The sequence below is a fragment of the Coregonus clupeaformis genome, unplaced genomic scaffold (genome assembly GCF_020615455.1).
Source record: "Coregonus clupeaformis isolate EN_2021a unplaced genomic scaffold, ASM2061545v1 scaf1065, whole genome shotgun sequence".
NCBI lineage: Eukaryota > Metazoa > Chordata > Actinopteri > Salmoniformes > Salmonidae > Coregonus > Coregonus clupeaformis.
In genome coordinates, this window is record NW_025534519.1 from 162165 (window position 1) to 188172 (window position 26008).

At 46.7% G+C, this 26008-nt stretch overlaps 1 protein-coding gene across 1 annotated transcript; it reads right to left on the bottom strand.

Moving 5' to 3' along the window:
* Positions 1 to 979: 979 nt before the first annotated feature.
* Positions 980 to 22006, bottom strand: LOC121559697 (NT-3 growth factor receptor-like; the record flags this gene model as incomplete). The annotated part of the gene is made up of 4 exons (XM_045217467.1): positions 980 to 1390; positions 1562 to 1720; positions 6289 to 6532; positions 21798 to 22006. Coding segments are annotated over 4 exons (798 nt in total), but the record flags the coding sequence as incomplete, so codon positions are not given.
* Positions 22007 to 26008: the final 4002 nt, after the last annotated feature.

Here is a 26008-nt window from a genome sequence, read left to right on the forward strand (position 1 = left end):
TATCTCTCTCTTTCTAGAGTTGTGTCTATGAACTTAACCCTAACCCTAACCTTAACCCTAACCCTAACCCTAACCCTAACCCTAACCTATATGTGAGTCCTGAAGACAATAACTGATCACCTCCGTGATCGTACTTTGATGAAAACAGGAAGTCAGAGAATATCTAGTTAGTCCATTTACCCAACGTGTTGGAAAAGGAACGAAGAATCCAAGGAAAGATAAGTTAACATACAGACATTTACATTATGTACATTCACTTCAATTAAAATAGAGTTGTAGTTTGTTGGCTGTTGATTGGGTAGTTCTTCTGTCTCCAGGATTCCATACAGTGTTCATTGGACAGAAATGGAGAGCCTCATTAGCATGAGAACTCCGATCCAGCCAATCAGAGAGCAGTCCCTGCCAATAGTCTGACAGTATCAGTTTCTCCAAAAAGGGTGTGTCCTTAGCGACAGACATGGGAGACTTTGACATCTCCAAATGAAAAGTAAATAAATCATATATATATATATGTAACATATCAATATATACTAATAAAAAGGAAACGTTTATTCTTCTGCCGTGCTGTCGCCGTTCCAAAGCATCACCACTTCCCTTCATTTACATTATTATTTATTATTTTTAGTGTTTTTTTTTAGCTACTTCTTTGTTTTAATGTAATCTTCATTGAATAACTATACATCATATACACTGTATCAGTAAACAAAATGTAAAAGTGTGTTTTTTGATACTTTTATCCAGTATATGGAGAAAGTGTAGCAGGCACTTGAGTCCTTCCCAAACGTGTTGGTGCTGTTGACAGTGGAACAGGTTGTTTGGTTATTTCCTGGGTAACGGGTTGTCTTTCAGTCTAACAAGCATTTTACATTTTCAGTCATTTAGCAGACGCTCTTATCCAGAGCGACTTACAGGAGCAATTAGGGTTAAGTGCCTTGCTTAAGGGCACATCAACAGATTTTTCAACTAGTCGGCTCGGGGATTAGAACCAGCGACCTTTCGGTTACTGGCACAACGCTCTTACCCACTAAGCTACCTGCCGGCCCAGACGATTCCAGCCCAACATGTCCAGGCTAAAGGGTAAAGTTTCCCCTGGGCACAGGTCTAGGATCAGTTTCCCCTCCCCAATCCTGACCGTAACCGTTGGTTAAGGGAAATGCTAAACTGATCCAAGGTGAGCGTCTAGGGTCACTTCACCCTGCTGGTGCTAGCCCAGTATATCCAGGTAGACAGGTGTGGCTTTCCCCATGGCGCAGAGGACCTTCTGCATGTCCTTGATGGTCAGCCTCTGCTGTGGTTCCCTCTGCCAGCACCCCAGCATCAGCTCGTACACCTCCTTGGGACAAACCCTCGGCCTGTCCAGGACCCGACCCTGTGTTATACACTCTATGACCTAGAGAGGCAGAGAGAGGATGCAATGAGTATTGTACACCAGTATTTTTTTATTTTTTTTACCAATACGCTTGCTTTGTAAGAGTAATATTAATTGAATTCAATTGATTACCCCTCCCCTCTAATAAAAAGCATGGGAGTTCTGTAATACTGCATCAGTAGATCATCACACCTCGTTGTTGGAGAGCTGGAACCATGGCTGTTTCCCATAGGTGAAGATCTCCCAGAGGATGACTCCAAAGCTCCACACGTCACTTTCTATGGTGAACTTCCTGTACATGATGCTCTCAGGGGGCATCCAGCGGATCGGCAGCATGGTGTGGTCTCCCACCTGACACAGGTTAACAGGACAACATCAGTACAGCATGGTGTGGTCTCCCACCTGACACAGGTTAACAGGACAACATCAGTACAGCATGGTGTGGTCTCCCACCTGACACAGGTTAACAGGACAACATCAGTACAGCATGGTGTGGTCTCTACCTGACACAGGTTAACAGGACAACATCAGTACAGCATGGTGTGGTCTCTACCTGACACAGGTTAACAGGACAACATCAGTACAGCATGGTGTGGTCTCTACCTGACACAGGTTAACAGGACAACATCAGTACAGCATGGTGTGGTCTCTACCTGACACAGGTTAACAGGACAACATCAGTACAGCATGGTGTGGTCTCTACCTGACACTGGTTAACAGGACAGCATCAGTACAGCATGGTGTGGTCTCTACCTGACACAGGTTAACAGGACAACATCAGTACAGCATGGTGTGGTCTCTACCTGACACAGGTTAACAGGACAACATCAGTACAGCATGGTGTGGTCTCTACCTGACACAGGTTAACAGGACAACATCAGTACAGCATGGTGTGGTCTCTACCTGACACAGGTTAACAGGACAACACCAGTACAGCATGGTGTGGTCTCTACCTGACACAGGTTAACAGGACAACATCAGTACAGCATGGTGTGGTCTCTACCTGACACAGGTTAACAGGACAACATCAGTACAGCAAAGATAACCCTGAAGTAGCTGCAAAGCTCCAGAGTCTGGAGGGTCCAGGATTCCAGTATGTCGAGGGAGATTACTTGGGTTTATCTTAGAATGATTGATAGATGTAATATACTGACTTGGGGTACAAGGTAATAACATCAAAGAAGGGAGTGCCAACTGATGGTTACCAGATGTTGTGGAAGCAATAGGTAACAGGGACTATAAGAAGAGATTTATTTTCTTTGTCTAGTAGTTCGGATGACAAGAGGCAAAGCACACGCTGTTTGTTATGTGAACCACGGTACCGTGTCTATTAAATCTTTGTATCAACTCTCCATCTAAGTGTTAAATATCTTCTTGCATCATGAATTACTTGATACCCGAGAAACTCATCATACCAATAAGTATTCAGACCCTTTACTCAGTACTTTGTTGAAGCACCTTTGGCAGTGATTACAGCCTCGAGTCGTCTTGGGTATGACGCTACAAGCTTGGCACACCTGTATTTGGGGAGTTTCTCCCATTCTTCTCTGCAGATCCTCTCAAGCTCTGTCAGGTTGGATGGGGAGCATCGCTGCACAGCTATCTTCAGTTCTCTCCAGAGATGTTCGATCGGGTTCAAGTCCGGGCTCTGGCTGGGCCACTCAAGGACATTCAGAAACTTGTCCCGAAGCCACTCCTGCGTTGTCTTGGCTGTGTGCTCAGGGTCGTTTGTCCTGTTGGAAGGTGAAACGTCGCCCCAGTCTGAGGTCCTGAGCTCTCTGGAGCAGGTTTTCATCAAGGATCTCTCTGTACTTTGCTCCATTCATCTTTCCCTCGATCCTGACTAGTCTCGCAGTCCCTGTCGCTGAAAAACATCCCCACAGCATGATGCTGCCACCACCATGCTTCACCGTAGGGATGGTGCCAGGTTTCCTCCGGATGTGACGCTTGGTATTCAGGCCAAAGTGTTCCATCTTGGTTTCATCAGACCAGAGAATCTTGTTTCTCATGGTCTGAAAGTCCTTTAGGTGCCTTTTGGCAAACTCCAAGCAGGCTGTCATGTGCCTTTTACTGAGGAGTGGCTTCCGTCTGGCCACTCTACCATAAAGGCCTGATTGGTGGAGTGCTGCAGAGATGGTTGTCCTTCTGGAAGGTTCTCCCATCTCCACAGAGGAACTCTAGAGCTCTGTCAGAGTGAGCATCGGGTTCTTGGTCACCTCCTGACCAAGGCCCTTCTCTCCGATTGCTCAGTTTGGCAGGGCGGCCAGCTCTAGGAAGAGTCTTGGTGGTTCCAAACTTCTTCCATTGAAGATTGATGGAGGCCACTGTGTTCTTGGGGACCTTCAATGCTGCAGAAATGTTTTGGTACCCTTTCCCAGATCTGTGTCTTGACACAATCCTGTCTCGGAGCTCTACGGACAATTCCTTTCGACCTCATGCCTTGGTTTTTGCTCTGACATGCACTGTCAACTGTGGGACCTTATATAGACAGATGTGTGCCTTTCCAAATCATGTCCAACCAATTGAATTTACCACAGGTGGACTCCAATCAAGTTGTAGAAATATCTCAAGGATGATCAATGGAAACAGCTCTGAGGGTCTGAATACTTATGTAAATAAGGTATTTCATTTTTTTATTTTTAATACATTTGCTAACATTTCTAAAAATGTGTTTTCACTTTTTCCTTATGGGGTATTGTGTGTAGATTGAAGAGGGAAAAAATCTAATTTAATCCACTTTAGAATAAGGCTGTAACGTAAACAAAATGTGGAAAAAGTCAAGGGGTCTGAATACTTTCCGAATGCATTTTTTTGTATATATCCTGATGACCTTTTCACCGTCCTGATGCATTTAAAGGATGACGAGCAAATGTGTTTCAGTCGAAGGTGTTTCACAGAGTATATATTTCAGATCTCGCTCTCATGCGTTCTTTACGTGAGGGTGTTGGGAAGAACTAAAATGCAACAGATTGGGACAGTAACAGCAAATGCACAGTGGACTGAGGATAATAGCGGACGATATTGCCACTCCTATTTGCCATATCTTCAATATAAGCCTACTAGAAAGTGTGTGCCCTCAGGCCTGGAGGGAAGCAAAAGTTGTTCCCCTTACCTAAGAATAGTAAAGCCCCCTTTACTGGCTCAAATAGTCGACCAATCAGCCTGTTACCAACCCTTAGTAAACTTTTGGAAAAAATTGTGTTTGACCAGATACAATGTTATTTTACAGTAAACAAATTGACAACAGACTTTCAGCACGCTTATAGGCAAGGCCATTCAACAAGCACAGCAAATGACTTATGAGAAATTGATGATCAAAATATTGTGGGGGCTGTTTTGTTAGACTTCAGTGCGGCTTTTCACATTATCGATCATAGTCTGCTTCTGGAAAAACGTATGTGTTATGGCTTTACACCCCCTGCTATATTGTGGATAAAGAGTTACCTGTCTAACAGAACACAGAGGGTGTTTTTTAATGGAAGCCTCTCCAACAGAATCCAGGTAGAATCAGGAATTCCCCAGGGCAGCTGTCTAGGCCCCTTACTTTTTTAAATCTTTACTAACGACATGCCACTGGCTTTGAGTGAAGACAATGTGTCTTCGTATGTGGATGACTCAACACTATACACGTCAGCTACTACAGGGACTGAAATGACTGCAACACTTAACAAAGTGCTGCAGTTAGTTTCAGAATCGGTGGCAAGGAATAAGTTAGTCCTAAATATTTCAAAAACTAAAAGCATTGTATTTGCGACAAATCATTCACTAAACTCTAAACCTCAACTAAATCTTGTAATGAATAATGTGGAAATGGAGCAAGTTGAGGTGACTAAACTGCTTGGAGTAACCCTGGATTGTAAACTGTCATGGTCAAAACATATTGATACCACAGTAGCTAGGATGGGGAGAAGTCTGTCCATAATAAAGCGCTGCTCTGCATTCTTAACAGCACTATCAACAAGGCAGGTCCTACAGGCCCTAGTTTTGTCACACCTGGACTACTGTTCAGTCGTGTGGTCAGGTGCCGCAAAGAGGGACTTAGGAAAATTGCAATTGGCTCAGAACAGGGCAGCACGGCTGGCCCTTGGATGTATACAGAGAGCTAACATTAATAATATGCATGTCAATCTCTACTGGCTCAAATTGGAGGAGAGATTGACTTCATCACTACTTGTATTTGTGAGAGGTATTGACATGTTGAAAACACAGAGCTGTCTGTTTGAACTACTGGCACACAGCTCAGACACCCATGCATACCCCACAAGACATGCCACCAGAGGTCTCTTCACAGTCCCCAAGTCCAGAACAGACTATGGGAGGCGCACAGTACTACATAGAGCCATGACTACATGGAACTCTATTCCACATCAAGTAACTCATGCAAGCAGTAAAATTAGATTTAAAAAACAGATAAAAATACACCTTATGGAACAACGGGGACTGTGAAGCAACACAAACATAGACACATGCATACAAACACACGGTAACATACGCACTATACACACACGTACACACAGATTTTGTGTTATAGATATGTGGTAGTAGAGTAGAGGCCTGAGGGCACACACTTAATATGTTGTGAAATCTGTTATGAATCAATTTTGCTGGACCCCAGGAAGAGTAGCTGCTGCCTTGGTAGCAGCTAATGGGAATCCATAATAAATACAAATAGAAATACATGAGGCAGCTTCCTCCCCAGAGAACACAAGAAGGGCACTGCGCCACGTTGTGGACTGCACCAATATCTTTATTTGTTATCATATAAGGCCATTTTTTGCTGTAGATGAAAGGAAATGGCAGTTACAGGTGTTCATAAATGCAGAAATCTATGTCCAAAGGGGCTACTGCCACCCTCCGAATAGGTGGTACATTTGCATGAATTCTGCAACGCTATACTCCATCCATACACGCGTCCTTACCCTGTAGTAGTCTGTGCTGTAGATGTCTCTGGACATCCCGAAGTCTCCTATCTTTACCAACAGCCCGCTGCCCACTAGACAGTTCCTGGTGGCCAGGTCTCTGTGGACAAAATGCTGGGAGGCCAGGTACACAATGCCGGCTGAGATCTGGGTAGCAATGTGTAACATCTGGGACAGACCCAGCTCTCCGTCAGTCTGTAGGGGGTGGCCTTCCACAAGGATCATAGCATCTGGACCATGGACTCTGGAGAGAGATAGAGGTAGCAACATAAACCTTCACCCATCCAGTCTGACCTAGAGCAGGAGTCATAAAGTATGAAAGGATCATAGAATCTGGACCATGGACTCTGGAGAGTACAGAGACTTAGTAAAGTTACAGGACAGACTAGTAGTAAGAGCAGTAATGTAGAAACAGAACAGAGTAGTAGAGTATCTCTCTCTCTCTCTCCCCACCCCCTAGTAGAGTAGAGACAGAGGAGTAGTAGAGTAGAGACAGAGGAGTAGTAGAGTAGAGACAGAGGAGTAGTAGAGTAGAGACAGAGAAGTAGTAGAGTAGAGACAGAGGAGTAGTAGAGTAGAGACAGAGGAGTAATAGAGTAGAGACAGAGGAGTAGCAGAGACAGAGGAGTAGTAGAGTAGAGACAGGAGTAGTAGAGTAGAGACAGAGGAGTAGTAGAGTAGAGACAGAGGAGTAGCAGAGACAGAGGAGTAGTAGAGTAGAGACAGAGGAGTAGTAGAGTAGAGACAGAGGAGTAGCAGAGACAGAGGAGTAGTAGAGTAGAGACAGAGGAGTAGTAGAGTAGAGACAGAGGAGTAGTAGAGTAGAGACAGAGGAGTAGTAGAGTAGAGACAGAGGAGTAGTAGAGTAGAGACAGAGGAGTAGTAGAGTAGAGACAGAGGAGTAGCAGAGTAGAGACAGAGGAGTAGTAGAGTAGAGACAGAAGAGTAGCAGAGTAGAGACAGAGGAGTAGCAGAGACAGAGGAGTAGCAGAGTAGAGACAGAGGAGTAGTAGAGTAGAGACAGAGGAGTAGTAGAGTAGAGACAGAGGAGTAGTAGAGTAGAGACAGAGGAGTAGTAGAGACAGAGGAGTAGTAGAGACAGAGGAGTAGTAGAGTAGAGACAGAGGAGTAGTAGAGTAGAGACAAAGGAGTAGTAGAGTAGAGACAGAGGAGTAGTAGAGTAGAGACAGAGGAGTGGTAGAGTAGAGACAGAGGAGTAGTAGAGTAGAGACAGAGGAGTAGTCGAGTAGAGACAGAGCAGTAGTAGAGTAGAGACAGGAGTAGTAGAGTAGAGACAGAGGAGTAGTAGAGTAGAGACAGAGGAGTAGTAGAGTAGAGACAGGAGTAGTAGAGACAGAGGAGTAGTAGAGTAGAGACAGAGGAGTAGTAGAGTAGAGACAGAGGAGTAGTAGAGACAGAGGAGTAGTAGAGACAGAGGAGTAGTAGAGTAGAGACAGAGGAGTAGTAGAGTAGAGACAGAGGAGTAGTAGAGTAGAGACAGGAGTAGTAGAGACAGAGGAGTAGTAGAGTAGAGACAGAGGAGTAGTAGAGACAGAGGAGTAGTAGAGTAGAGACAGAGGAGTAGTAGAGACAGAGGAGTAGTAGAGTAGAGACAGAGGAGTAGTAGAGTAGAGACAGAGGAGTAGTAGAGACAGAGGAGTAGTAGAGTAGAGACAGAGGAGTAGTAGAGTAGAGACAGAGGAGTAGCAGAGTAGAGGAATACCTGGGATAGGATAAAGCAATCCTTCTTTGTAAAATTGTAAAGTGGTTATCCCACTGGCTATAGGGTGAATGCATCAATTTGTGAGTCGCTCTGGACAAGAGCGTCTGCTAAATGACGTAAATGTGCCCTTGAGCAAGGCAATTAACCCTAATTGCTCCTGTAAGTCGCTCTGGATAAGAGCGTCTGCTAAATGACTAAAATGTAAATGTAATATAAATGAGTAGTAGAGTAGAGACAGAGGAGTAGTAGAGACAGAGGAGTAGTAGAGACAGAGGAGTAGTAGAGTAGAGACAGAGGAGTAGTAGAGACAGAGGAGTAGTAGAGTAGAGACAGAGGAGTAGTAGAGTAGAGACAGAGGAGTAGTAGAGACAGAGGAGTAGTAGAGTAGAGACAGAGGAGTAGTAGAGTAGAGACAGAGGAGTAGTAGAGTAGAGACAGAGGAGTAGCAGAGTAGAGACAGAGGAGTAGCAGAGTAGAGACAGAGGAGTAGTAGAGTAGAGACAGAGGAGTAGTAGAGTAGAGACAGAGGAGTAGCAGAGTAGAGGAATACCTGGGATAGGATAAAGCAATCCTTCTACCCCCCCCCCCCCACAGCGGAGTCACTCACCACCTTCCGGAGACATTTGAAACCACTCTTTAAGGAATACCTGGGATAGGATAAAGTAATCCTTCTACCCCCCCACAGCGGAGTCACTCACCACCTTCCGGAGACATTTGAAACCCCACCTCTTTAAGGAATTCCTGGGATAGGATAAAGTAATCCTTCTTTGTAAAATTGTAAAGTGGTTATCCCACTGGCTATAGGGTGAATGCATCAATTTGTGAGTCGCTCTGGACAAGAGCGTCTGCTAAATGACGTAAATGTGCCCTTGAGCAAGGCACTTAACCCTAATTGCTCCTGTAAGTCGCTCTGGATAAGAGCGTCTGCTAAATGACTAAAATGTAAATGTAATGTAAATGAGTAGTAGAGTAGAGACAGAGGAGTAGTAGAGACAGAGGAGTAGTAGAGACAGAGGAGTAGTAGAGTAGAGACAGAGGAGTAGTAGAGTAGAGACAGAGGAGGAGTAGAGTAGAGACAGAGGAGTAGTAGAGTAGAGACAGAGGAGTAGTAGAGTAGAGACAGGAGTAGTAGAGACAGAGGAGTAGTAGAGTAGAGACAGAGGAGTAGTAGAGTAGAGACAGAGGAGTAGTAGAGACAGAGGAGTAGTAGAGACAGAGGAGTAGTAGAGTAGAGACAGAGGAGTAGTAGAGTAGAGACAGAGGAGTAGTAGAGTAGAGACAGAGGAGTAGTAGAGTAGAGACAGAGGAGTAGTAGAGACAGAGGAGTAGTAGAGTAGAGACAGAGGAGTAGTAGAGTAGAGACAGAGGAGTAGTAGAGTAGAGACAAAGGAGTAGTAGAGTAGAGACAGAGGAGTAGTAGAGTAGAGACAGAGGAGTAGTAGAGTAGAGACAAATGAGTAGTAGAGTAGAGACAGAGGAGTAGTAGAGTAGAGAGAGGAGTGGTAGAGTAGAGACAGAGGAGTAGTAGAGTAGAGACAGAGGAGTAGTAGAGTAGAGACAGAGGAGTAGTAGAGTAGAGACAGAGGAGTAGTAGAGACAGAGGAGTAGTAGAGTAGAGACAGAGGAGTAGCAGAGTAGAGACAGAGGAGTAGTAGAGTAGAGACAGTGGAGTAGTAGAGTAGAGACAGGAGTAGTAGAGACAGAGGAGTAGTAAAGTAGAGACAGAGGAGTAGTAGAGTAGAGACAGAGGAGTAGTAGAGACAGAGGAGTAGTAGAGTAGAGACAGAGGAGTAGTAAAGTAGAGACAGAGGAGTAGTAGAGTAGAGACAGAGGAGTAGTAGAGACAGAGGAGTAGTAGAGTAGAGACAGAGGAGTAGTAGAGTAGAGACAGAGGAGTAGTAGAGTAGAGACAGAGGAGTAGCAGAGTAGAGACAGAGGAGTAGCAGAGTAGAGACAGAGGAGTAGTAGAGTAGAGACAGAGGAGTAGTAGAGTAGAGACAGAGGAGTAGCAGAGTAGAGACAGAGGAGTAGTAGAGTAGAGACAGAGGAGTAGTAGAGTAGAGACAGAGGAGTAGTAGAGTAGAGACAGAGGAGTAGTAGAGACAGAGGAGTAGTAGAGTAGAGACAGAGGAGTAGTAGAGTAGAGACAGAGGAGTAGTAGAGTAGAGACAGAGGAGTAGCAGAGTAGAGACAGAGGAGTAGCAGAGTAGAGACAGAGGAGTAGTAGAGTAGAGACAGAGGAGTAGCAGAGTAGAGACAGAGGAGTAGTAGAGTAGAGACAGAGGAGTAGTAGAGTAGAGACAGAGGAGTAGTAGAGTAGAGACAGAGGAGTAGTAGAGTAGAGACAGGAGTAGTAGAGACAGAGGAGTAGTAGAGTAGAGACAGAGGAGTAGTAGAGTAGAGACAGAGGAGTAGTAGAGTAGAGACAGAGGAGTAGTAGAGTAGAGACAGAGGAGTAGTAGAGTAGAGACAGAGGAGTAGCAGAGTAAAGACAGAGGAGTAGTAGAGTAGAGACAGAGGAGTAGTATAGTAGAGACAGAGGAGCAGCAGAGTAGAGACAGAGGAGTAGTAGAGTAGAGACAGAGGAGTAGTAGAGTAGAGACAGAGGAGTAGTAGAGACAGAGGAGTAGCAGAGTAGAGACAGAGGAGTAGCAGAGTAGAGACAGAGGAGTAGTAGAGTAGAGACAGAGGAGTAGTAGAGTAGAGACAGAGGAGTAGTAGAGACAGAGGAGTAGTAGAGTAGAGACAGAGGAGTAGTAGAGTAGAGACAGAGGAGTAGTAGAGTAGAGACAGGAGTAGTAGAGACAGAGGAGTAGTAGAGTAGAGACAGAGGAGTAGTAGAGTAGAGACAGAGGAGTAGTAGAGACAGAGGAGTAGTAGAGACAGAGGAGTAGAAGAGTAGAGACAGAGGAGTAGTAGAGTAGAGACAGAGGAGTAGTAGAGTAGAGACAGAGGAGTAGTAGAGTAGAGACAGGAGTAGTAGAGACAGAGGAGTAGCAGAGTAGAGACAGAGGAGTAGTAGAGTAGAGACAGAGGAGTAGCAGAGTAGAGACAGAGGAGTAGTAGTGTAGAGACAGAGGAGTAGTAGAGTAGAGACAGAGGAGTAGCAGAGTAGAGACAGAGGAGTAGTAGAGACAGAGGAGTAGTAGAGTAGAGACAGAGGAGTAGTAGAGTAGAGACAGAGGAGTAGTAGAGTAGAGACAGAGGAGTAGCAGAGTAGAGACAGAGGAGTAGCAGAGTAGAGACAGAGGAGTAGTAGAGTAGAGACAGAGGAGTAGCAGAGTAGAGACAGAGGAGTAGTAGAGTAGAGACAGAGGAGTAGTAGAGTAGAGACAGAGGAGTAGTAGAGTAGAGACAGAGGAGTAGTAGAGTAGAGACAGGAGTAGTAGAGACAGAGGAGTAGTAGAGTAGAGACAGAGGAGTAGTAGAGTAGAGACAGAGGAGTAGTAGAGTAGAGACAGAGGAGTAGTAGAGTAGAGACAGAGGAGTAGTAGAGTAGAGACAGAGGAGTAGCAGAGTAAAGACAGAGGAGTAGTAGAGTAGAGACAGAGGAGTAGTATAGTAGAGACAGAGGAGCAGCAGAGTAGAGACAGAGGAGTAGTAGAGTAGAGACAGAGGAGTAGTAGAGTAGAGACAGAGGAGTAGTAGAGACAGAGGAGTAGCAGAGTAGAGACAGAGGAGTAGCAGAGTAGAGACAGAGGAGTAGTAGAGTAGAGACAGAGGAGTAGTAGAGTAGAGACAGAGGAGTAGTAGAGACAGAGGAGTAGTAGAGTAGAGACAGAGGAGTAGTAGAGTAGAGACAGAGGAGTAGTAGAGTAGAGACAGGAGTAGTAGAGACAGAGGAGTAGTAGAGTAGAGACAGAGGAGTAGTAGAGTAGAGACAGAGGAGTAGTAGAGACAGAGGAGTAGTAGAGACAGAGGAGTAGAAGAGTAGAGACAGAGGAGTAGTAGAGTAGAGACAGAGGAGTAGTAGAGTAGAGACAGAGGAGTAGTAGAGTAGAGACAGGAGTAGTAGAGACAGAGGAGTAGCAGAGTAGAGACAGAGGAGTAGTAGAGTAGAGACAGAGGAGTAGCAGAGTAGAGACAGAGGAGTAGTAGTGTAGAGACAGAGGAGTAGTAGAGTAGAGACAGAGGAGTAGCAGAGTAGAGACAGAGGAGTAGTAGAGTAGAGACAGAGGAGTAGTAGAGTAGAGACAAAGGAGTAGTAGAGACAGGAGTAGTCGAGTAGAGACAGAGGAGTAGCAGAGTAGAGACAGAGGAGTAGTAGAGTAGAGACAGAGGAGTAGTAGAGACAGAGGAGTAGTAGAGACAGAGTAGTAGAAGAGTAGAGACAGAGGAGTAGTAGAGTAGAGACAGAGGAGTAGTAGAGTAGAGACAGAGGAGTAGTAGAGTAGAGACAGGAGTAGTAGAGACAGAGGAGTAGTAGAGTAGAGACAGAGGAGTAGTAGAGTAGAGACAGAGGAGTAGCAGAGTAGAGACAGAGGAGTAGTAGTGTAGAGACAGAGGAGTAGTAGAGTAGAGACAGAGGAGTAGCAGAGTAGAGACAGAGGAGTAGTAGAGTAGAGACAGAGGAGTAGTAGAGTAGAGACAAAGGAGTAGTAGAGACAGAGGAGTAGTCGAGTAGAGACAGAGGAGTAGCAGAGTAGAGACAGAGGAGTAGTAGAGTAGAGACAGAGGAGTAGTAGAGTAGAGACAGAGGAGTAGTAGAGTAGAGACAGAGGAGTAGTAGAGTAGAGACAGAGGAGTAGTAGAGTAGAGACAGAGGAGTAGTAGAGTAGAGACAGAGGAGTAGCAGAGACAGAGGAGTAGTAGAGTAGAGACAGAGGAGTAGTAGAGTAGAGACAGAGGAGTAGTAGAGACAGAGGAGTAGTAGAGTAGAGACAGAGGAGTAGTAGAGTAGAGACAGAGGAGTAGTAGAGACAGAGGAGTAGTAGAGTAGAGACAGAGGAGTAGTAGAGTAGAGACAGAGGAGTAGTAGAGTATGTCATAATGTACTACTGTATATCTGTTCCCACAAGATGAGGGCCATCCTCTGAACATACTGCGTACCGTAGTAAGAGACAAACACCATAGTGCTTAACGGACGAAGGAGCTCCGAAATGCATCAGCAATTCATTCGTCTTTTTAACTTCTTTTTTTAGCAGACGCTCTTATCCAGAGTGACTTACAGTTAGTGAGTGCATACATTTTTCATACTGGCCCCCCGTGGGAATCAAACCCACAACCCTGGCGTTGCAAGCGCCATGCTCTACCATGTCATGTCATTAAAGGGAATTAAGCGGGCCTCCTGAACCTTCTTTTATAATTTCGGAGTCAAAACACACTTTAAAATAGGCTGTCAACTCATATTTAATGACCATTCAGATGTAGACAAATCTGACTCTACACTGTGAATTTTTTCAAGTGTAAAAACATCCCTAATTTCCTCTCTCTCTCTCTCTCTCTCTCTCTCTCTCTCTCTCTCTCTCTCTCTCTCTCTCTCTCTCTCTCTCTCTCTCTCTCTCTCTCTCTCTCTCTCTCTCATTCTGAGAGGAAGAACTCTGTTGCAGAGGACGAACTCTGTTGCAGAGGACTGCTAGTCTCTCTCTCTCTCTCTCTCTCTCATTCTGAGAGGAATAACTCTGCTGCAGAGGACTGCTAGTCTCTCGCTCTCTCTCATTCTGAGAGGAAGAACTCTGTTGCAGATGACTGCTAGTCTCTCTCTCTCTCTCTCATTCTGAGAGGAAGAACTCTGTTGCAGAGGACGAACTCTGTTGCAGAGGACTGCTAGTCTCTCTCTCTCTCTCTCTCTCTCTGAGAGAAAGAACTCTGCTGCAGAGGACAGCTAGTCTCTCGCTCTCTCTCATTCTGAGAGGAAGAACTCTGTTGCAGATGACTGCTAGTCTCTCTCTCTCTCTCATTCTGAGAGGAAGAACTCTGTTGCAGAGGACGAACTCTGTTGCAGAGGACGAACTCTGTTGCAGAGGACTGCTAGTCTCTCTCTCTCTCTCTCTCTCTCTGAGAGGAAGAACTCTGCTGCAGAGGACTGCTAGTCTCTCGCTCTCTCTCATTCTGAGAGGAAGAACTCTGTTGCAGATGACTGCTAGTCTCTCTCTCTCTCTCATTCTGAGAGGAAGAACTCTGTTGCAGAGGACGAACTCTGTTGCAGAGGACTGCTAGTCTCTCTCTCTCTCTCTCTCTCTCTGAGAGGAAGAACTCTGCTGCAGAGGACAGCTAGTCTCTCGCTCTCTCTCATTCTGAGAGGAAGAACTCTGTTGCAGATGACTGCTAGTCTCTCTCTCTCTCTCATTCTGAGAGGAAGAACTCTGTTGCAGAGGACGAACTCTGTTGCAGAGGACTGCTAGGCTCTCTCTCTCTCTCTCTCTGACAGGAAGAACTCTGCTGCAGATGACTGCTAGTCTCTCTCTCTCTCTCATTCTGAGAGGAAGAACTCTGTTGCAGAGGACTGCTAGTCTCTCTCTCTCTCTCTCTCTCTCTGAGAGGAAGAACTCTGCTGCAGAGGACTGCTAGTCTCTCTCTCTCTCTCATTCTGCGAGGAAGAACTCTGCTGCAGAGGACTGCGTGTCTCTCTCTCTCTCTCTCTGAGAGGAAGAACTCTGCTGCAGAGGACTGCTAGACTCTCTCTCTCTGAGAGGAAGAACTCTGCTGCAGAGGACAGCTAGTCTCTCTCTCTCTCTCTCTGAGAGGAAGAACTCTGCTGCAGAGGACAGCTAGTCTCTCTCTCTCTCTCTCTCTCTCTGAGAGGAAGAACTCTGCTGCAGAGGACTGCTACTCTCTCTCTCTCTCTCTGAGAGGAAGAACTCTGCTGCAGAGGACTGCTAGACTCTCTCTCTCTCTGAGAGGAAGAACTCTGCTGCAGAGGACAGCTAGTCTCTCTCTCTCTCTCTCTCATTCTGAGAGGAAGAACTCTGCTGCAGAGGACCCCCCCTCTCTACCTCTCCCCCTCTCTCCCCCTTCTCTCTCTCTCTCTATTCCTTCCTTTCTCTTGTCTCTCTGATTATTTGATATTTTCACTCTCTGGTTCTGTTTGACTTCTTCTACATCCTGTTTATCTGATGTCTAATCCTGACCCCTCCTCCTCTTCCTCCACCAATCAGATCTGATGTCTAATCCTGACTCCTCCTCCTCTTCCTCCACCAATCAGATCTGATGTCTAATCCTGACCCATCCTCCTCCTCCACCAATCAGATCTGATGTCTAATCCTGACCCCTCCTCCTCTTCCTCCATCAATCAGATCTGATGTCTAATCCTGACCCCTCCTCCTCTTCCTCCACCAATCAGATCTGATGTCTAATCCTGACCCCTCCTCCTCTTCCTCCACCAATCAGATCTGATGTCTAATCCTGACCCCTCCTCCTCTTCCTCCACCAATCAGATCTGATGTCTAATCCTGACCCCTCCTCCTCTTCCTCCACCAATCAGATCTGATGTCTAATCCTGACCCCTCCTCCTCTTCCTCCACCAATCAGATCTGATGTCTAATCCTGACCCATCCTCCTCCTCCACCAATCAGATCTGATGTCTAATCCTGACCCCTCCTCCTCTTCCTCCATCAATCAGATCTGATGTCTAATCCTGACCCCTCCTCCTCTTCCTCCACCAATCAGATCTGATGTCTAATCCTGACCCCTCCTCCTCCTCCACCAATCAGATCTGATGTCTAATCCTGACCCCTCCACCAATCAGACGTGTAACAATCAGAGACAAAAGACACTGTCTTTGTCCCAAATGGCACCCTATTCCCTATATAGTGCACTAGTATATAGGGAATAAGACATTCTCCCGAGTGGTGCAGTGGTCTAAGGCACTGCATCGCAGTGCTAGCTGTGCCACTAGAGATCCTGGTTCGAATCCAGGCTCTGTCGTAGCCGGCCGCGACCGGGAGACTCATGGGGCGGCGCACAATTGGCCCAGCGTCGTCCAGGGTAGGGGAGGGAATGGCCGGCAGGGATGTAGCTCAGTTGGTAGAGCATGGCGTTTGCAACGCCAGGGTTGTGGGTTCGATTCCCACGGGGGGCCAGTATGGAAATAAAAAAAATAATGTATGCATTAACTGTAAGTTGCTCTGGATAAGAGCATCTGCTAAACGACTAAAATGTAAAATGTAATAAGGTGCCAGGTCAAACGTACTGCACCATAGAGGGAACAGGGTGCTGATCACACAGCCACCTGCTGCCTGTATGTACTGCACCATAGAGGGAACAGGGTGCTGATCACACAGCCACCTGCTGCCTGTATGTACTGCACCATAGAGGGAACAGGGTGCTGATCACACAGCCACCTGCTGCCTGTATGTACTGCACCATAGAGGGAACAGGGTGCTGATCACACAGCCACCTGCTGCCTGTATGTACTGCACCATAGAGGGAACAGGGTGCTGATCACACAGCCACCTGCTGCCTGTATGTACTGCACTATAGAGGGAACAGGGTGCTGATCACACAGCCACCTGCTGCCTGTATGTACTGCACTATAGAGGGAACAGGGTGCTGATCACACAGCCACCTGCTGCCTGTATGTACTGCACTATAGAGGGAACAGGGTGCTGATCACACAGCCACCTGCTGCCTGTATGTACTGCACCATAGAGGGAACAGGGTGCTGATCACACAGCCACCTGCTGCCTGTATGTACTGCACTATAGAGGGAACAGGGTGCTGATCACACAGCCAACTGCTGCCTGTATGTACTGCACCATAGAGGGAACAGGGTGCTGATCACACAGCCACCTGCTGCCTGTATGTACTGCACTATAGAGGGAACAGGGTGCTGATCACACAGCCACCTGCTGCCTGTATGTACTGCACTATAGAGGGAACAGGGTGCTGATCACACAGCCACCTGCTGCCTGTATGTACTGCACTATAGAGGGAACAGGGTGCTGATCACACAGCCACCTGCTGCCTGTATGTACTGCACTATAGAGGGAACAGGGTGCTGATCACACAGTCACCTGCTGCCTGTATGTACTGCACTATAGAGGGAACAGGGTGCTGATCACACAGCCACCTGCTGCCTGTATGTACTGCACCATAGAGGGAACAGGGTGCTGATCACACAGCCACCTGCTGCCTGTATGTACTGCACTATAGAGGGAACAGGGTGCTGATCACACAGCCACCTGCTGCCTGTATGTACTGCACTATAGAGGGAACAGGGTGCTGATCACACAGCCACCTGCTGCCTGTATGTACTGCACTATAGAGGGAACAGGGTGCTGATCACACAGCCACCTGCTGCCTGTATGTACTGCACTATAGAGGGAACAGGGTGCTGATCACACAGCCACCTGCTGCCTGTATGTACTGCACTATAGAGGGAACAGGGTGCTGATCACACAGCCACCTGCTGCCTGTATGTACTGCACTATAGAGGGAACAGGGTGCTGATCACACAGCCACCTGCTGCCTGTATGTACTGCACTATAGAGGGAACAGGGTGCTGATCACACAGTCACCTGCTGCCTGTATGTACTGCACTATAGAGGGAACAGGGTGCTGATCACACAGCCACCTGCTGCCTGTATGTACTGCACTATAGAGGGAACAGGGTGCTGATCACACAGCCACCTGCTGCCTGTATGTACTGCACTATAGAGGGAACAGGGTGCTGATCACACAGCCACCTGCTGCCTGTATGTACTGCACTATAGAGGGAACAGGGTGCTGATCACACAGCCACCTGCTGCCTGTATGTACTGCACTATAGAGGGAACAGGGTGCTGATCACACAGCCACCTGCTGCCTGTATGTACTGCACCATAGAGGGAACAGGGTGCTGATCACACAGCCACCTGCTGCCTGTATGTACTGCACTATAGAGGGAACAGGGTGCTGATCACACAGCCACCTGCTGCCTGTATGTACTGCACTATAGAGGGAACAGGGTGCTGATCACACAGCCACCTGCTGCCTGTATGTTGGAGACAGAGGCAGAAGGCTTGTCTTTAGACCTCTCAGTCATTTCCTGCCCATCCTCTCTGAATAGAGATGAATAAGGAGCTGTGGCCAGCATGACTAAACACAGGGAGGCCAGAGGAGACAGAGCAGTGGGTCTTGCACCTTGTGTGAAAGGATTTCATCATTCCAAAGGGAACGTCTTTCCATTAGCAGTGATTCATAACCTCAGATCTTCACTGGAGTTAATATAGCACACAGGCTCAGTCCAAACATCATGACTGGGTCCCAAATGGTACCCTATTCTCCTATTTAGTGCACTACTTTTGGACAGAACCGCTGCCATTTGGGATGCAGACCCTTTCAACCAAGTACACCCCTCCCCAATACTCCCTCAGCATATCTGTATTATGCCAAACTCTCTTCAGCTTCTACTGTCAGTCACACTCAGTGGAGTCTATAATGATGTAATACAAGTCCTGGATAGAGGAGGCATGTAGGGTTATATACTGGTTCTACTGGAGGTTATGAGACATGTAGGGTTAGATACTGGTTCTACTGAGGTTATGAGACATGTAGGGTTAGATACTGGTTCTACTGAGGTTATGAGACATGTAGGGTTAAATACTGGTTCTACTGAGGTTATGAGACATGTAGGGTTAGATACTGGTTCTACTGAGGTTATGAGACATGTAGGGGTTAGATACTGGTTCTACTGAGGTTATGAGACATGTAGGGTTAGATACTGGTTCTACTGAGGTTATGAGACATGTAGGGTTATATACTGGTTCTACTGAGGTTATGAGACATGTAGGGTTAGATACTGGTTCTACTGAGGTTATGAGACATGTAGGGTTAGATACTGGTTCTACTGAGGTTATGAGACATGTAGGGTTAGATACTGGTTCTACTGAGGTTATGAGACATGTAGGGTTAGATACTGGTTCTCCTGTTCTACTGAGGTTATGAGACAAAACTTTATTCTCTCTGTGCAGCAAACACTGGACAAGCCAGATGCTTTTTTAAGGCAGTCTGACAAACCTCCACAATTGATTTCCAAACTGTATCAAGTGCTGATAGAGGCTTTTCCCGATGACACACAACATGTAAAACTAAAATGTGAGGAAGACCTGGGAGACGCTATCGATTATGATGAATGGATACAGAGATGTCAGAATGCCCCGTCATGTTCATATCATCTCAGACATACATTACTGCAGTTTAAGACCACCCATAGAACGTACTATATGCCAGTGAAACTGAATTACTGTCATTCCTCTGCTGGAGGTGTAAAACACAAAAGGGGGACATATTTGCATATGTTGTGGTCTTGTGAAGGCTGGCTGAATTCTGGCAAAGAGTATGTTCTTTTATCTCAGCATGTCTACAGATTCTCCCTTCTCCCTGTTTTTGTTTGCTCGGAAATGTTGACACTGGACACTGTTATCTGAAGAAACGGTGTAACCTAGCATTTATAGCGGCTTAGAAATGCATTGCCGTTAATCGGAACGTTGTTTATCCTCCCACAAGTTATGTATCACCAGCTTTGATTTATTACCAGATTAAGGGTCTTCTGGGCAACTTTCATAAGGTCTGGATGCCTTACGTGGAATACAGTACGACTAAAGGAGTCTGTACTGAAAACAGGCCCACCTCAGGGGAGATACCTATTTAGGCAATCCCTAGCTACTGGGCTGCTCAGTCCTGGCCCTGGGGGTTTGCTGGGCTGCTCAGTCCCGGCCCTGGGGGTCTGCTGGGCTGCTCAGTCCTGGCCCTGGGGGTTTGCTGGGCTGCTCAGTCCTGGCCCTGGGGGTCTGCCGTTCTGTGGGTTGTTACTCTGGCTGTGGCCTAACACACCCCGATACCAATAAATTAATGTTTCACTAAGAACCTAAAGCTGAGTGGGGTGTGTTGGGTCGGGGCGCTGCAGGGCCGTGGACCCCTGGGGGCAGGATGGGTAGACCCAGCTATATTGGCTGCAGGGCCGTGGACCCCTGGGGGCAGGATGGGTAGACCCAGCTATATTGGCTGCAGGGCCGTGGACCCCTGGGGGCAGAATGGATAGACCCAGCTATATTGGCTGCAGGGCCGTGGACCCCTGGGGGCAGGATGGATAGACCCAGCTATATTGGCTGCAGGGCCGTGGACCCCTGGGGGGCAGGATGGGTAGACCCAGCTATATTGGCTGCAGGGCCGTGGACCCCTGGGGGGCAGGATGGGTAGACCCAGCTATATTGGCTGCAGGGCCGTGGACCCCTGGGGGGCAGGATGGGTAGACCCAGCTATATTGGCTGCAGGGCCGTGGACCCCTGGGGGCAGGATGGGTAGACCCAGCTATATTGGCTGCAGGGCCGTGGACCCCTGGGGGGCAGGATGGGTAGACCCAGCTATATTGGCTGCAGGGCCGTGGACCCCTGGGGGGCAGGATGGGTAGACCCAGCTATATTGGCTGCAGGGCCGTGGACCCCTGGGGGCAGGATGGGTAGACCCAGCTATATTGGCTGCAGGGCCGTGGACCCCTGGGGGGCAGGATGGGTAGACCCAGCTATATTGGCTGCAGGGCCGTGGACCCCTGGGGGCAGGATGGGTAGACCCAGCTATATTGGCTGCAGGGCCGTGGACCCCTGGGGGGCAGGATGGGTAGACCCAGCTATATTGTGTGCAAGTAAAAAGAGCTCTCCAGTAGTATTAGTCCTATTAGATTAATTATATGGTGGATTTGCTGTTTCTGTGTTCATGGATATTTGAGGTGTTTTGGTTTTGTCTTTTGTTTCCAAACCTTTCCGTTGGGATTTTTTTGTTTTAAGGTGTGAACTGGGAAGGAAATTGTGTTGGGAGAGAGTTGGGTTATTGACTAGATTGGTAGACGGGGGTCGGGTGTGCAGGAGGCTCGGGCTGGCTGGTCGGGGGGTCGGGTGTGCAGGAGGCTCGGGCGTGCAGGAGGCTCGGGCTGGCTGGTCGGGGGTCGGGTGTGCAGGAGGCTCGGGCTGGCTGGTCGGTCTGGCTGACATTTCATATAGAGGATGTCTTAATAAAGACAATCAAAAGTCTTTGTATTTTTTTTAATTTGTTAGGCTATTGGTTAAAGTTGCAACACAATATTTATTATTGAATTACCTTTACATTTACATTTTAGTCATTTAGCAGGCGCTCTTATCCAGAGCAACTTACAGTTAGTGAGTCATTTAGCAGGCGCTCTTATCCAGAGCAACTTACAGTTAGTGAGTCATTTAGCAGGCGCTCTTATCCAGAGCAACTTACAGTTAGTGAGTGCATACATGTTTTTTTTCTACTGGAATCGAACCCACAACCCTGGCGTTGCAAACGCCGTGCTCTACCAACTGAGCTACATCCCTGCCGGCCATTCCCTCCCCTACCCTGGACGATGCTGGGCCAATTGTGCGCCGCCCATGGGGTCTCCCGGTCTCTCTGTGCAGCAAACACTGGACAAGCCAGATACTTTTTTAAGGCAGTCTGACAAACCTCCAAAATTGATTTCCAAACTGTATCAAGTGCTGAAAGAGGCTTTTCCCGATGACACACAACATGTAAAACAAAAATGTGAGGAAGACCTGGATCTCTAGTGGCACAGCTAGCACTGCGATGCAGTGCCTTAGACCACTGCACCAGCACACCTTTGATCTAGTTCAGTCTTATTAATCACTTAAACATATTTAATAATGATCTCTTGCCTAGCTTGATGACTGTGGACATATTTGCTTACTTTTTTGTTCTAAATAGAGACGGCATATTGGATTGTGTAAAAATGCCGGAAATGAGCTTTAGATACCCCAAAAACATTCCCAGACCGCCTGCCAGGTTATGCCCCCCCCCACTTCTAAAACCAAAGTGGCGCCCCTTTTCGCTGACATTGTTCCGATAACATTACCTGAGGAACTTGTTGAGGTCCCCATGCTTCATGTACTCAAACACCATGATGAGGGGGTCCCCATCCACACAGACCCCATAGAACTTAACAATATGGTCGTGCTGTAGGTTGGTGAGCAGTTCAGCTTCTCTCTGGAAGTCTTTCCTGGCTGACAGGTTGGGGTCCTTCAGGGTCTGGGAACCAGAGAGACACACTGTTGGTTTCAGGGTCTGTGGATGAGAGAGAGAGACGTACTGTTGGTTTCAGGGTCTGTGGATGAGAGAGAGAGACGTACTGTTGGTTTCAGGGTCTGTGGATGAGAGAGAGAGACGTACTGTCGTTTTCAGGGTCTGTGGATGAGAGAGAGAGACGTACTGTTGGTTTCAGGGTCTGTGGATGAGAGAGAGACGTACTGTTGGTTTCAGGGTCTGTGGATGAGAGAGAGACGTACTGTTGGTTTCAGGGTCTGTGGATGAGAGAGAGAGACGTACTGTTGGTTTCAGGGTCTGTGGATGAGAGAGAACGTACTGTTGGTTTCAGGGTCTGTGGATGAGAGAGAGACACACTGTTGGTTTCAGGGTCTGTGGATGAGAGAGAGACGTACTGTTGGTTTCAGGGTCTGTGGATGAGAGAGAGAGACGTACTGTTGGTTTCAGGGTCTGTGGATGAGAGAGAGACGTACTGTTGGTTTCAGGGTCTGTGGATGAGAGAGAGACGTACTGTTGGTTTCAGGGTCTGTGGATGAGAGAGAGACGTACTGTTGGTTTCAGGGTCTGTGGATGAGAGAGAGACGTACTGTTGGTTTCAGGGTCTGTGGATGAGAGAGAGACGTACTGTTGGTTTCAGGGTCTGTGGATGAGAGAGAGAGACGTACTGTTGGTTTCAGGGTCTGTGGATGAGAGAGAGACGTACTGTTGGTTTCAGGGTCTGTGGATGAGAGAGAGACGTACTGTTGGTTTCAGGGTCTGTGGATGAGAGAGAGACGTACTGTTGGTTTCAGGGTCTGTGGATGAGAGAGAGAGACGTACTGTTGGTTTCAGGGTCTGTGGATGAGAGAGAGACGTACTGTTGGTTTCAGGGTCTGTGGATGAGAGAGAGACGTACTGTTGGTTTCAGGGTCTGTGGATGAGAGAGAGACGTACTGTTGGTTTCAGGGTCTGTGGATGAGAGAGAGACGTACTGTTGGTTTCAGGGTCTGTGGATGAGAGAGAGACGTACTGTTGGTTTCAGGGTCTGTGGATGAGAGAGAGACGTACTGTCGGTTTCAGGGTCTGTGGATGAGAGAGAGACGTACTGTTGGTTTCAGGGTCTGTGGATGAGAGAGAGACGTACTGTTGGTTTCAGGGTCTGTGGATGAGAGAGAGAGACGTACTGTTGGTTTCAGGGTCTGTGGATGAGAGAGAGACGTACTGTTGGTTTCAGGGTCTGTGGATGAGAGAGAGAGACGTACTGTTGGTTTCAGGGTCTGTGGATGAGAGAGAGACGTACTGTTGGTTTCAGGGTCTGTGGATGAGAGAGAGAGACGTACTGTTGGTTTCAGGGTCTGTGGATGAGAGAGAGACGTACTGTTGGTTTCAGGGTCTGTGGATGAGAGAGAGACGTACTGTTGGTTTCAGGGTCTGTGGATGAGAGAGAGACGTACTGTTGGTTTCAGGGTCTGTGGATGAGAGAGAGAGACGTACTGTTGGTTTCAGGGTCTGTGGATGAGAGAGAGAGACGTACTGTTGGTTTCAGGGTCTGTGGATGAGAGAGAGACGTACTGTCGGTTTCAGGGTCTGTGGATGAGAGAGAGACATACTGTTGGTTTCAGGGTCTGTGGATGAGAGAGAGACGTACTGTTGGTTTCAGGGTCTGTGGATGAGAGAGAGAGACGTACTGTTGGTTTCAGGGTCTGTGGATGAGAGAGAGACGTACTGTCGGTTTCAGGGTCTGTGGATGAGAGAGAGACGTACTGTTGGTTTCAGGGTCTGTGGATGAGAGAGAGACGTACTGTTGGTTTCAGGGTCTGTGGATGAGAGAGAGACGTACTGTTGGTTTCAGGGTCTGTGGATGAGAGAGAGACGTACTGTTGGTTCACTGCTGCCACTACTACTACTGGAGTAAACGCATTGACATCAGACATCTTATAGACAACAGACAGGTTCTGGTCCTCCAGGGTCTGGGACCAGAGAGACGTACTGTTGGTTTACTAACGCATTGACATCAGACATCTTATAGACAACAGACAGGTTCTGGTCCTCCAGGGTCTGGGACCAGAGAGACGTACTGTTGGTTTACTGTTGGAGAATATAGTCTGTAAATGACCTGTAGGTCTTCAGTTATACAGGCAAAACTAAATATGTGTTATGGAAACATGACCCCTCATCATACAGTAACAACACAACGACAGTAGTCAGACTGACTTAGTCAAACAGCAGACAACACAGTAGTTAACAGGTCATATACAGTAACTGTCTAGTATACTGCCATCTATTCTGACTGGGACTGTCTTTCATGTAATATAACTGTCCAGTATACTGCCATCTATTCTGACTGGGACTGTCTTTCATGTAATATAACTGTCTAGTATACTGCCATCTATTCTGACTGGGACTGTCTTTCATGTAATATAACTGTCCAGTAAACTGCCATCTATTCTGACTGGGACTGTCTTTCATGTAATATAACTGTCCAGTATACTGCCATCTATTCTGACTGGGACTGTCTTTCATGTAATATAACTGTCCAGTATACTGCCATCTATTCTGACTGGGACTGTCTTTCATGTAATATAACTGTCCAGTATACTGCCATCTATTCTGACTGGGACTGTCTTTCATGTAATATAACTGTCCAGTAAACTGCCATCTATTCTGACTGGGACTGTCTTTAATGTAATATAACTGTCCAGTATACTGCCATCTATTCTGACTGGGACTGTCTTTCATGTAATATAACTGTCCAGTATACTGCCATCTATTCTGACTGGGACTGTCTTTCATGTAATATAACTGTCCAGTATACTGCCATCTATTCTGACTGGGACTGTCTTTCATGTAATATAACTGTCCAGTAAACTGCCATCTATTCTGACTGGGACTGTCTTTCATGTAATATAACTGTCCAGTATACTGCCATCTATTCTGACTGGGACTGTCTTTCATGTAATATAACTGTCCAGTATACTGCCATCTATTCTGACTGGGACTGTCTTTCATGTAATATAACTGTCCAGTATACTGCCATCTATTCTGACTGGGACTGTCTTTCATGTAATATAACTGTCCAGTATACTGCCATCTATTCTGACTGGGACTGTCTTTCATGTAATATAACTGTCCAGTATACTGCCATCTATTCTGACTGGGACTGTCTTTCATGTAATATAACTGTCCAGTATACTGCCATCTATTCTGACTGGGACTGTCTTTCATGTAATATAACTGTCTAGTATACTGCCATCTATTCTGACTGGGACTGTCTTTAATGTAATATAACTGTCTAGTATACTGCCATCTATTCTGACTGGGACTGTCTTTCATGTAATATAACTGTCCAGTATACTGCCATCTATTCTGACTGGGACTGTCTTTCATGTAATATAACTGTCCAGTATACTGCCATCTCTTCTGACTGGGACTGTCTTTCATGTAATATAACTGTCTAGTATACTGCCATCTATTCTGACTGGGACTGTCTTTAATGTAATATAACTGTCCAGTATACTGCCATCTCTTCTGACTGGGACTGTCTTTCATGTAATATAACTGTCTAGTATACTGCCATCTATTCTGACTGGGACTGTCTTTCATGTAATATAACTGTCCAGTATACTGCCATCTATTCTGACTGGGACTGTCTTTCATGTAATATAACTGTCTAGTATACTGCCATCTATTCTGACTGGGACTGTCTTTAATGTAATATAACTGTCTAGTATACTGCCATCTATTCTGACTGGGACTGTCTTTCATGTAATATAACTGTCCAGTATACTGCCATCTATTCTGACTGGGACGGTCTTTAATGTAATATAACTGTCCAGTATACTGCCATCTATTCTGACTGGGACTGTCTTTAATGTAATATAACTGTCCAGTATACTGCCATCTATTCTGACTGGGACTGTCTTTAATGTAATATAACTGTCCAGTATACTGCCATCTCTTCTGACTGGGACTGTCTTTCATGTAATATAACTGTCCAGTATACTGCCATCTATTCTGACTGGGACTGTCTTTCATGTAATATAA